The 12,783-nt window shown below is 54.6% G+C and overlaps 1 protein-coding gene across 10 annotated transcripts in view; it reads right to left on the bottom strand.

The window, feature by feature from the left end:
• Positions 1–12,783, bottom strand: part of Ilf3 (interleukin enhancer binding factor 3) — a 41,126-nt gene that overhangs the window by 1,971 nt on the left and 26,372 nt on the right. For 3 of the 10 annotated variants that reach the window (XM_042693656.1, XM_042693659.1, XM_042693660.1), the window contains 14 exons: positions 9,853–10,000; positions 8,397–8,488; positions 7,921–8,016; positions 7,184–7,295; positions 6,658–6,755; positions 6,006–6,117; positions 5,810–5,920; positions 5,347–5,546; positions 4,898–5,065; positions 4,403–4,540; positions 4,130–4,306; positions 3,872–4,025; positions 3,690–3,743; positions 84–446 (listed from right to left, as the gene is read on the bottom strand). In XM_042693656.1, the coding sequence (XP_042549590.1) occupies positions 84–446; positions 3,690–3,743; positions 3,872–4,025; positions 4,130–4,306; positions 4,403–4,540; positions 4,898–5,065; positions 5,347–5,546; positions 5,810–5,920; positions 6,006–6,117; positions 6,658–6,755; positions 7,184–7,295; positions 7,921–8,016; positions 8,397–8,488; positions 9,853–10,000 (2,023 nt within the window). Of the gene's footprint in view, positions 1–83; positions 447–1,949; positions 3,251–3,689; positions 3,744–3,871; positions 4,026–4,129; positions 4,307–4,402; positions 4,541–4,897; positions 5,066–5,346; positions 5,547–5,809; positions 5,921–6,005; positions 6,118–6,657; positions 6,756–7,183; positions 7,296–7,920; positions 8,017–8,396; positions 8,489–9,852; positions 10,001–12,783 lie in introns of those variants that run through there. The other 7 variants (XM_042693661.1, XM_042693663.1, XM_042693657.1 and 4 more) reach the window with 6 other exon arrangements.

Here is a 12,783-nt window from a genome sequence, read left to right as displayed (position 1 = left end):
TGCAGCAGCGCTGTGTGGGCTGCGTGGGCCCGCCGAAGCACCCGAGTATCCTGCACCAAGCCCTGGGCTGGAGGCCAACTCACTGAATTTGCTGTCGTAGCTGTAGTCGGCGCCGCCCCCGGGGGAGCTGTACGAGTTGGAGTAGGAGGAATAGCTGCCCTGACCGTGGTTGTAGCCTTTCTGCTTGCCCTGTGGTGGGCCATAGCTGCCGTACTGGCTCTGGTTGTAGGACGGCTGCTGGCCCTGGTGGGCCTGGTAGCCGGAGCCGTAGGAGGGCTTCTGCTGGCCCCCGTGCGGCGGCTTCTTCCCAGCATGCTTAGGGGGCACCGGCGAGCTGTAGCTGTCCCCTTGGTAGTAGGAGCCGTAGCCAGAGGAGCCACCACCGCCCCCGCCGCCGCCACCACCACCGGCATTCCCAGAATGCCCTCCGTTGCTGTAGAATTGACCTAAACAGGGAGGCAGGGGGTCAGGCAGAGGGTCTGGGAGGCAGGGGAGGCGAGGGAAAGGAAGGTGGCAGCCGTGGGCCCTGAAGGCTGACCTGCACGCGCACGCGCGCACAAGGGGCTGCCCAAAGACAGCGAGGAAGAGGACAGAGCCGCAGCTCTGGTGGTCAAGGCAGCCTGCCGCAGGCCGGCGCAGCCTTCGGCTCCACTCACCCATCAGCTGGTGACAACAAGGGGTCTTTGCCAAGCAGCGCACGACAGCAGCTGTGCAGCAGATGTCAACATTACAATGAGATGGGCTCCGAGCGCGGATGACATTCAGGACTAGCTGACGGCTACCCAGATGTCCCCAACGGTGACAGGAAAAGCAAAGCCCCAGAGAAGCAGCGAGCCACCCCCACCTCCTCCGTTCTGTGCTGGATGGAAACGGGCTTGGCAGGCCTAGGCCGGGGACCCCAGATGTTCCGGAACGAGGCCTCTAAAACCACCACTGTCCTGCAAAGACCAAGTGGTCCAGCCTGGTTCTCGGAAGAGCAATTTGAAACTCCTTGATCAAGTGCGGGTGTCCCCCCAGTGCTACTTGTACAAAAAAACACATGACCTACGGTACAGAAGGGGGTCCCCAAAATCAGGCTGGACATCCAGATGACCATGCAAGACCCCTTAACTATTCCCCCAGCACAGCCGCTGGGCATCAGCAGGGCTGAGCTCATGGGAAGACCCCCACATGTGGGCACTAGGCTTTCACCACACCGCCTTGCCAGAGACTGAGGGGTAGGGTGGGGTGGGGGACAATTGCAGCCTCCATGGTTCCAGGATGCCCCTCGTTGGCAGTGCGAGACATGGCTGTGGAACTCTGAGGGTGGGAAAGCTGAGGCCGAGCTGGCCAGGCCACAGGGCAGCTCTCAGGGGCCAGGCCAGGCCTTCCCCAGCGCTCAAGTAGGGGCTACAAGGCTCCAGGGCCTGGGCACACAGGCCCCTCTGCCACAGCCGGCCAGCGCATGCTCCTGGCCAGGCCCAGGGTGGGTGGGAGGGAGAGGAACGTCCCACACAGCCTAGCCTGTCAGTCTTCCCCAGGTTGAGCACTGAGGATCCCACACTTTGGGGGTGGGGCACGGGGGGGGGGGGGGGAGGGGAGACAGTTTGGCAGTCCTCCCAGGCATTCCATCCCCCGGAGAAACGCACCCCATTTGCTGCCATGTTGTGGGCCACTGGCACAAGCACTGGGGGAAGACAGAACCAGTCTATACACTGGACCTTTTTCTCTGGGCAGCCCCCCTCCTCCCCTCCCCTCCCCGATCACAAAGTACACACCGAGGAGGAGGACGTGTCCCACAGTGCAAGAAAGCAAATGTGCGGAAGCTCAGTGAGGAGGCTGGGTGGACAAGGACCTCGGCACCCCCTCCGAGTAGTCCCCCACCCCCACCCCAGCCTCTAGTCCGGCTTCCCCAGCAGCCTACACTGAGCATCCGTCTAAAGCCGGGAATGAATGAAGACGCAAGTACCGAGGGCTCATTACTTTAACATGTATTGATTCCAAAAAAAAAATAAAGGGGAGGAGGGAGTTTCAACGTCATTCAGGATAACTATTTCCTGGTATAAAAAGACATATACTCAAACAATAACTTTCTAAAAAAAAAAATACATCATGCAATCCAAGTTTTAAAAAGTCTCACTGAATGTTTCAAACCTTGGGAACAAATCACACATGGTAACCATTTTTGACCAGTTTTGCCTGAATGAATGCAAAATCTTGCAAGTCAAGACAGAGGCAGGCTGGGCAGCTAAAATAACCGAAGCCACCGTATCCACCGAAGCGCCCACCAGACAACCCAAACCTGGTGAGGGAGGCAGCGAGGAAGGGCTGCCAGGCCCTGGGGGACCCAAAGCCGGCTCGCCGCTGGGAAGTCAGGGATGTACTAGGCTTCTACTGCGTGATCTTTTTGTTTTGTTTTTTAAAGCCCCGTTAAAGAGTCAAAAGTCAAACATCCAGAATCCCTTGCGTTTGCAGCTGTGACCAGGACTTGCAAAATTTCACATTCTCTAACCCCTTGAAGCTCGTCTGTCTCTCGCACAGGTGATGGAAGCACAGTTTTGATACCTTTGAGAGTCCACTCTAGCCAAACCAGCCACAAAATACTGCACCCGACCAACAAGCAGCCCACCAGAGCCTTTAAACAGGCGGGCATGGCCTCCGCCCAGGGCACCATTCCCAGGGCGCCTTCCCAGCACGGTACAGGCGGGATACAAAGAAAAAAAGTCGCCGGCCTTTGGATCAGTGTGGTGACGTGGTTTTCATCACTGTCAAAGGCATCAACCAGGTTTGGGGATCGGTTAGGAGATTAAAAATTCATACAAAACCTGCTGCAAATTAAGACAAAGGTAGATTAAAATGTGTCACTGTCTGTCTCTTTGAATAAAGGAATGCTTTCTAGATAAAGCACGGGTGGGCTTTTGCCTCGATGCTCAACAGCACTGGCTCTAAAGTTCCGTGCAAGCGTGCACAGAGATACATTCTCTGGGAAAGTGTTCTCCACTTAGTGTGAACTTCAAAATGACCAAGGTTCAAAGGCAAATCACGATAAGAACTGCCATTGTCTTAAATTCTGCAGGCTAAGAGTTTCAGACAAGCTGCGGTGGAAAGCCACGGTTGAGAAACCCAGTGGAGCACAGGGACACAGCACGGACACTTTGGGTTTTGGAGTTGGAAGAAATTGGAGTAAAAAGTTGATTTTGTGTGCAATACTTTTAGACGCTCTAGGAAGACCCAAAATCATGATAGCCGTAGCAGTCTGTGAAAAAGTCACCTACAAAAGGGGGAGACAGAGCAGAGAGAAGAAATTAGAATTCTTTTGAAAAAGGGCACAGAGCGCCACATTTGAACTCATGTTCTAGATTTCTCTGCTCCTGTGGCCCCCAGTGAAGGCTCTTTCTCAGGACAGTAGCGGTGCTTGGGCAGGAAAGGTGCACTCGCCAAGACTGGTGCTTCGCACGGCATACAGCAGAGAAATGGCAAATTTGGACTTCTAAGGAACTTGGCAGGCACATGAGCTTGGTGTGTTGGCACTTATGAACCAAGGACTCGCGGGCGGGATGGGGGCTTGGAGGGCCGACTGGCCAAACTCCGCAAAAAGGTGCGGGTGGCTCTGAGCCTCAGGGAAGCCCCGTGGGCGCCCCGCCCTACACTCAGGCCCACACTATGCTGCGCCGCCTCCCACGTGGACACACACGGAAGCGCACACTTACTGTAGCCTGCCGTCGCCGAGTTGCTGCCGTAGCCGTAGCTGCCGTAGCCGGCCCCTGCAAGAGAGCAGACACGTCCCAGGATGGAGGGGGGCTGCCTTAGACCCCCTTCTCCTTCAGCTTCTCAGTGCACGTGCGCGTATGCGTGAGCTGGGGACACGTGGGACTAGAGCCCTCGCCCTCACCCGCGTTCATGTAGCCTCCGTGGTTGGCACCGCCGAATCCTCGTCCCCGGCCTCGCCCGCGGATGTTACCTCCTCGACCCCGGCCTCGGAGATTGGGGGGTGGGGGCACTTCGTTGTGCATGGGTCCCCCCATGCCAAAGCCAGGGCTGTGGGGCTGGACAAGAGAGCACGGGAGGGTGAGGCCCCTTGGCTTCCCAAGAGGACGGGGGGGGGGGGGGGAGAGGTCGGGGTGCATGGAGGAGGAGGAGAAGCGGTCACCTTGGTGGCAAACTTGGGTCCACCTCTGACAGGAACGGGGGTTCTCTTCTTTTTGTTGGCATCCAGGGAGAGGGGGGCGTCGGGGAAAAGCTTTTCGAGCGCGGCCAGAGCAGCATAAGCCTTTGCTACCTTCTTGTTCGAGCCAGCACCTTGGAACTTCTGGCCGTCTACCTCAACCTGCGGGAAGGCACACGGCAGGTGATCAGGGCCTCCTCCCGTGGGGCAGGGCGGTGGGGGACTCCGGAGACACCCACACCCCAAAATCTCCCTTACCTCCATGACGAAACGCTTGTCGTGGCTGCCGCCTGTCTCGGAGATGAGTTCGTACTTCAGGCCGCGGCGCTTCTCGTTGAGCTCCATGACGGGGTTCTTGCCGTGCTTCGTCAAGATCGGCCCCTGCTGTTTTACGTTCTCAGGGAAAACACAGAAGAAAACCAACACACTCAGCTGCAGGCCCCCGGCGGGACAGGAGGCCCGGCGGCAGCGGGGTGGGGGTGGGGAGGCCCTATTCTCCCCACCCTCTCTGTGCCAGCTCTCAAGGATGGGCTGTCCAGGATGGCATCAACACCCCCCAGCACCCCACGAGCTTACTAGCTTGCACCTGGCTTGAGGTGCGGGCAGGTACTTGGCTCTACCTAAGCTCCCTGAGCTCCCTGCAGCTTCTTGTAAGGGCCACTGCCTGAAGGTCTACCCTGCCCACGGGAAAGGGGGGAAGCGTCCTGTCTACACCGCTTCAGTGGCCACCTCCAGTGCCTACCATGAGCTCACCTCGGCAGTGGCGTCGGCGGGGAAGGCAGCATTGGGGTTCGAGGATGTTTCCATCACGGGGGGCGGCGCCACCACGGCGGGCTTTGCCTCGGTCTCCTCGGCAGAGTCTTCCCCCTTGCTGGAGTCTCTGCCTTCAGCACCTGTTGGCAAGCCCATGTCCTGTAGCACCTGGAGGGTACAGAGCTGGTGAGACGGGGGTGAGGGGGAAGAGGGGAACAGGGACAACATACGGGGGCCTCCTGGACTGGGAGCACTGAGCAGAGCCTGGCCACTAACGTTGGCCTCTTCTCCCTGAGGCCCAGCTAGCTGGGGAGGACCCTGGATGGGGGGCGGGGGAGTGGGGTTGGCCACGCGTGGCTTTGGCAAGTGCTCAAAAATCTAACCACATCCCTCTGTTGACGCCCCGCCCCGCCCTCCTGCTGCTTCTCCCACCGCAAGACGTACAGTACCTTCACGGCCACGTGCAGCTTGGCAGTCTTTTTAGATGGCCCCGAGGCCTCAAACAAACTGCCGTCCACCTCCACAGACATGGTGAAGATGGGGGCGTGCACAGGCCCCGTCTGGGAGATCAGCTTGTACTGCAGCCCCGGCTTCAGCTGGTTCAGCCTCATCAGGGCGTTCATGGCTTGGGGAGGCTCGGTCTTCTCCTCTGCAACAAGACAACTCGGGGTGAGACTTCAGCAGTCCTCGGCCAGAATGGAGCAGGAGGAACCCCGGTGGCCTGCGTAACTCCAGCAGCGTGGGGGGAGGGAGGCGCGCACACACACTCAGACAGACATGACAGACACCAGACAGACAGACACACACACAGGTCTGTGACGCCAGACTCAAAACTACTGTGTCATCCAAGCAAACGAGAGCTGGAGCAGGCAGGCAATGAGAGCGGGTGGGGACGGTGAGCTGCCCCCACACCTTTCTTCTGGATCTTCTTCTTCTTCTTGCTTGGGGACTTCTCGTCCCCGTCCTCCTCCATGGGGCGTTTCATCGGTGTAATGGCGTACGTGGTGCTGGGCGGGATTTGAACTGGAAGGAGAAAGCAGGACAGAAACGGCTAAGAGCAAGGCAGGGAGGCGGGAGCGGCCCTTGGCCCTTGGCCCGGCGCCCGTACCGGTGTAGTCCACTGGGTTCTCGTTCTTTGGTTTCTTGGGCATCTTGGAGGGCAGGGGGTCCATGCCCAGCACTTTATGGAGCTGGCCGAACGCAGCGAGCCGCAGAGCGTGCTGGAGGGGGGGGAAGAAGAGTTTCACTCGGATGCCCGGCGCCGGAGGCCTCGGTCTGTGCGCTCACTACTGCTTTCTGAGAGGGGGGCAGGAGCTGCAGGGCTGCTAATGGTCTCCCCTACATCAGCAAGGGGTTCCCTGACAGCTACGGCAGGGCCTGACTGCTTGAGCCCAGCCTTGCTGTGGGGGAGGGCCAGTCTGTGACCACCCCCCCGGAGAGGAATACAGGAGACCCCAACCTGGGGACTGGTTGCCACACGGAGCCACGTGGTGAGCCTGCCGGGGAAGAGCCCCAGAACGGTCCTCGTGCAAACATGGCACGCGGGCAAGCGGAGGGAGGGGCAGACAACCACCACGCATGGCACCAGGGGAAAGAAGCAGCCCAGATTGGGGCACCCTGTATCAGATCTGTGCCTTCGCCTTTGTCCCCAACCTGAGCCTGCGATCCAGGGGCTGCCCTGAGAATAGCCAGTCATGGAACTGGGAGCCAGTGAGTGCAGACTGGGCAAGGGCTCACGCTGGCAATGGCGACGACTATACCTGCGCACTCTGTGTGATATCTTCCCGTTGCTGTCTGTCTAGATGCCCAATAGCATCAGTGGCTTCTTTTTCACAAGGGTCATAAATGCCAGAACCATCTGAAGGCAGGAAACAAGGAAGATATGCAGAGGATTATCTTTTAGCGTCTCGGAAGAGTTCTGCTGGCTGAGGGACCAGGTGCGTTACCCCCCCGCGCCCCATCCACACCCAGCTCTGGAAAACACGCCGAGCTCGGTGACCCACTCGGCGTCCAGCCCTTGACAGAAATAATCCACATGTGTCTCAGAGCAAGAAAAGCCACGTGGGAGTGGGTCACCACTGCCCCCGGATCCGCCCTTGGAATCAGGGCTGCGGACCCGGCTCAGGGCTGGATATGATGGTGCAAGAGGGTAGTCACATGCTTCGCCCTAGGGGACCTGGGGCTGCTGCTGCTGCCCTAACCCAGTTAGTGGACCGGAGAGGAGGTGGCCACAGGGCCTTGATCCCTGTCCTTTCCCTGCCACTTCTCAAAGCACAAGGCCCCAACCTGGCATCACGATGCCCGAAGCCAGGCACTCCAGCACTCTCCGCAGGGCCTCGCCAGCACCCATGGGCCTGTTGGCCGTGCCGATGGATTTCTCACACAGCAACTCCAGGGGCTAAAAGGCAAGAGGAACAGTGAGCCACCAGCTGCAGAAGGGGACAGCGAATTCCCAGGGGAGCGTTATTACGGAGTGGGTGGAGAGCCACAGCCACCATGGCAATGTCACAGCCCAACACAGCAGGGGACAGGCACACACAGGCAGACTTTTTGAAAAGGACATGAAATCCTTTCGGCTTATGGGCCAGGAGGCGCGAGGAAGATGTCTTTAGGTCATTATAATAAAATGTGATCATTTACAAACGTCTTCAGAGCGGGCTGCAAGGGCATGGCAGCTGGTCAGAACTGGCTGGCCCCGGTCGCTGTTTTACTGGCTTAGAAACTGAGGCAAGCATGCGCTTTGCTATAGAGTGGGGCACACCACTCCAGCAAGCAGCCAGCCTCCTCCACTCCCCATTGAGAGCTGTGTGTCCCCCACAAAAGGTGCTAGTCTTGTTCTTAGCACCCCCCCTCCCCCCCGCCCGGGGCTCTGAAGCATCTCAGCAGTTCTCCACTAGCTGCTCTGAGGGAGTATGACGGCGACCCCCCAGAGCACTCTGCCTGCCCAGCACCACGTATGATTCCTGGGATAGGGACGCCCTCTGCTCCCACTGCTCTGTATCCCCAACTGGAAGGGGCCTTACCCATCCTCTAAGGGGTCCCCAGGTGGGTACACGGGTACACAGGTCCCTCAGGACCCGGATGACAATGACACAGGACTTCAGCCCGTTGGCTCTGGCCTGGAGGAAGAAAGCACAGGCCCTTTACACAGAGGCATCGCCAGATGCCAGGCAAACATGAACAACACAAGTCTCACGGTGCTGCTTTGCCAAGGGTAAGCAGGGGTGCAAGACCACCAAGGGTGTGGCCCGCTGCGCGCTCCCTGCCCAGACAGTGCTGTTACTCGAGGCAAAGCAGCAGCAGCCCACCTGTGCTGGTGCGAGCCTCCTGGGGGTGTCCAATTGGTTTAGTGCGCTCCTTTAGCAGCTGCACGGCCGCAGGTGCTAACAAGATGGCACGGCTATGGTCAATGTTATATAGAGACTTTATGGTCAAAGTTAGCCACATTAAAACTTAGGAATTCTCTACCAAAAGACAAAGAGAAGAACAAAATGCAAACCTGGAACCACTTGGCGTGTCGGAGGGACGCCAAGGCAGCAAGGCATTTCTGCCTGTCCAGAACATCCGGGGGATCGTTGACTGATAGCGTTTCTATTCATGGATGGAATAAGAAGACAAGGCACAGTTTGACCAAGGGGTTCTGTCAGGTGGAAAGGGGAAGTGGCAGCTTCCTAAAGGGCAGCTCAGTCTCCCAGAATCTGCATTCGTCTCCACCCTAGGCCAGGGAAGGAGAAGCTAGAGTGCAATCAACTCTGCCCTGAGAGGAAATCAGAAAAAAAATCGGAGGCCCCCTCCAAAAAACAAAACAAAAAAACAAAAAACAAAAAAAAAAACCCAGAAACAAAAAGAAAACAAAAAAAGAAAAAAAAAAAAGAAAAAAGAAAAAAAAGGAAAAAAAAAATCCAAAGTGGGAAGTTATTCTAAAAGGAATAATCCATGGGGAAGGGGAAAAGATAGGCTGATCCTATCTTCTAATAGACCAGTCCCTTGCTTTCTCCCCTTAAGTTAGCTAGGCTAGAATTTTCAATAGGAAAAACAAACACAAAAAAAGGTGGGGGGAGTGGAAATGAACTCCCTCTCTGCTTCGACAGCCATCCCCGGAGGAATCTGCGGCAAAGGGGACCACCTCCGCCCACCAGGCGGGACTGCCCTACCCCAGCCCTTGACAGAGAGAGTCCTGTTGGTCAAAGGTCCAGCGTCCCTACGTGGATAAACTATGAAGGCTTGGGTCATTCGCACTGGAATGAGCGCCACAGGGAATCAACAGCAGCAAGGGGGCGGCGTCAGCCTAGGCTGCAGTACTGCTGGGGCGCATGTCTGCTCTGCCACTTGTCCATCAGGGATTTGGATAAGGCCTGAGATGAGGCCAGGAGGGCCCAGGCTGCATGGTGTATCGCAAAGGCAGCACTAGGGTCTGAAGGACAAAAATCCATATAGAAAATATCCAATGGTTTCAAACCTTATCCAAACCTCTGTACGAGCCCCTGGCTTCTCAGACCCTCAAGGGTGATGGAAGGCGGCAGTGGCAGAGGACAAAGGAAGACACCTCAGTTCTGCAGCGCACGCTGACCTCCCAACTCCTATGTTCATGCCCAAGCCATCGGGGGTGTGGTTACCAGTTACAAAACCAGATTACCAGGGACACTCCTTTCCAATACCAGAATAGTTCACCATGGACACAAGTTGCAAACACATTTGAGAAGTCTTAAGAGAAATCTTAACAGAAGCACAATGGCGCCTTCCTCTCTGAACAGTGCTACTCACTTTTAGTGCCTCCATCGGTCAAACTGCCGAGGGCTCGAGACCCAGGCAGACATGTGATCTCAAGAGTTAAAAATGGGTCAGAGCTACACCGACACCCTCTGATCAAAGCAGTCTAAAACTGAATAGCACATTTGACCAGTGAGGCAACTCCAAGGTTTCAGAACTCTGCCGGTCTGTCTCAGCCTCCCTACCTCCAGCTAATACTTTTTCCATTTCTTCTCTGACAACAGGGGATGTCAGGTGGATGGTCAGGGACAATGGAGGTTCTTTTGTGTTTTTTATCACAATGGCAGCATCATCCACAGATTGGAGAATTTCATACTTGTCTTCTGTTACAGTCTGGAAAAGAAAATACAGCTTTCAAAACACTTGGTCTGCAGCGCCATCAATAATGCTGGCTGGCTCTGCCGCTTCCTGGAGCGAAGGCGTCCAGCCAGACTTCAGTACCTAACTGACTCACTCCAACACCGGGCATTTTCTAGGCACTCCAGGGAGGGAACCACTAAGTCATACAGCAAGACAAGCCACTTCCACCAGGAGGTTGAAAACACAAAAGGAGAAGCATGCAGCGCAGTGATCTCCGCAACTCAAGGAAGCGGAAAGAGAGGATCATGAGCCCAGCAGTTCAGAAGCAGCCAAGTAACTGGGCAAAATGACCATCTCCAAAAAACCGGTAACAGATGGAGCTAGGGCACACTGGCTCACACAGACCTGTAACCTTAGCTACTCAGGAAGTGAAGATCTGAGGATCAAGGTTCAAAGGCAAAGCTGGGAGCCAGGCTCATGCCTATAATCCTACTCAGAAGGCCGAGATCTAAAGATCACAATCAAAGCCAGCCCAGGCAGGAAAGTCTGTGAGACTGAAAGTCCTATCTCCAATTAACTACCAGAAAACCAGGTGTGGCACTGTGGCTCAAAGTGGTAGAGTGCTAGCCTTGAGTGAAAAAGTTCAGACACAGTAGAGTTACCAGGCCCTGAGTTGAAACACCACAACTAGGAGAAGAGAAAGGGAAAAAAAAAAAAAAAAAAAAAGAGGTTCACAGCCAGCCCAGGCAGGAAAGTCCATCACCAACTAACCAGTATTTAAAAAAAAAAAAAAGCCTGAAATGTAGCTGTGACTGAAGTGGTAGAGTGCCAGCCTTGACCCAGGAAGCTACGGGACTGGGCCCAGGCCATGATTACAAGACAGCACCTAGATCCTGAGTAGAAGCCCCAGTACCAGAACCAACTTTTTAAAAAAAAAGGCAACTTGAAGGGATGGGTGGGGTTGGGCACAAGGTGGGGTGGGGGAGCAAAACATTGTCCTCATAAACTGTTATGTTGAATTGAAATACCTTTGTACAACTACTTAAGTTAAAAGAAGAAATTGCAATCAGAAGGCAGGGATAAACACCTCACCTTGTAACACTAGCACTCAGAACCTGAGGGAAAAGATTCATGAGTTCAAGGCCAGCTGAGCAACATAGTAAGAAGGAATTATTCAAGACTGGGGAAAAAACTATGTGTGAATCTTCCTTTGGTTACCTAACAGTAATTTTCAATAAATCAATTCATATGGAAAAGGTCTATTTTTTGAAGACAGGGTCTTACTACATACCCCAGGCTGGCAGAGAATTCATTTATCCTTCTGCCTACCTGCCTCAGTATCCCTCGGGCTGGTATTACAGGCATGCACACCACCACACCTAGCTCAAGACTTCAAGATTGAGGGTCACAATCTGTGGACATAACATGCCCATGTGGCAAGGCTATAGAAACATTTCAACTGAAGCAGAGTACCCCAGGCAAATATGCAGTCACCACAGGCTCTATGCTGTGAGCAGCAGCCACTGGACATTGGTGGTACCCAGTGTGCGTATCTGGCACAATTGCTCCACTGCTTGTCCACAAGCCTCGTTTCTCCTGTCTATATGATCATTCAAATGACTTGGAGAAAACTCCAGCTTTCTCATACTCATTACTATGCTGAATGAATGGAAGGGAAAGACTGTTAGGATTTCACAAATTCCACATAATCAACATTCTAGGTGGGTAATTTGAAGGTGGGAAGCAGTTCGGTGCATCACAGGATTCTCAATGGCGTTCCTGGGCCTTGCTCATAGGTGTTGGAGTTGACACCAACTATCATCAAGGAAAAATCGATTGTCAAGCATCAGCAAAATTCTGGGCACTAGCCGGGCATCGGTGGCTCACATCTGTAATCCTAGCTACTCAGGAGGCTGAGATCTGAGGATCACAGTTCAAATCCATCCTGGGCAGGAAAGTCCATGAAACTCTTATATCCAATAAACCACTCAGAAAACCGGAAGTGGCACTGAGGCCCAAGTGGTAGTGCACTAGCCTTGAGCTGAAGAGCTGAGGGACAGCATTCAAGTCCAGAGGTCAAGCCCCATGACCGAAAAAAAAAAAAAATTCTGGGCACTGGTGGCTCATGCTTGTAATTCTAGATACTGAGGATGAAATGAGAATCAGGGTTTGATGCTGGCCTGGGTAGAAAAGTTCATGAGACTCATAACTCAAATTAGCCACCAAAAAGCCATAAGTGGAGCTGTGACTCAATAGTAGTGAAAAAGCTAGGGAAATAGGCAGGTGCCAGTGTCTCACGCGTGTAATCTAGCAACTCAGGAGGCTGAGCTCTGAGGACCGTAGTTTGAAGCCAGCCCAGACAGAAGTCTGTGAGACTCTTATCTCCACAAAACTATCCCCAAAAAAGCCATAGAGCTGTGGCTCATGTAGTAGAGATTAGCCTTGAGCAAAAGAAGCTCAGGGATAGAGCCAAGGCCCTGAGTTCAAGTCCCAGTACCACATATTTTTGAACAATCTAGCCTTGAAAATGCTTAAACACTGGGGCCGGGAAGGTGGCTCAGTGGTAGAACGCTTGCCTTGCATGCTTGAGGAACTGGGTTCGATTCCTCAGCACCACATAAGCAAAAAGAAAAAAGCCGGAAGTGGCGCTGTGGCTCAAGTGGTAGAGTGCTAGCCTTGAGCTGAAGAGCTGAGGGACAGTGCCCAGGCCCAGAGTTCAGGCCCACGACTGGACCCCCCCACACACACACAAAAAAAGAAAATGCTTAAACACATGCTCTACAACACTGAGCTATTATTATTTGTATACTTAAGGA

This window comes from Dipodomys spectabilis, unplaced genomic scaffold (assembly GCF_019054845.1).
Source record: "Dipodomys spectabilis isolate Male_0828 unplaced genomic scaffold, ASM1905484v1 ptg000173l, whole genome shotgun sequence".
NCBI lineage: Eukaryota > Metazoa > Chordata > Mammalia > Rodentia > Heteromyidae > Dipodomys > Dipodomys spectabilis.
This window is presented reverse-complemented; position numbering and strand designations above follow the sequence as displayed.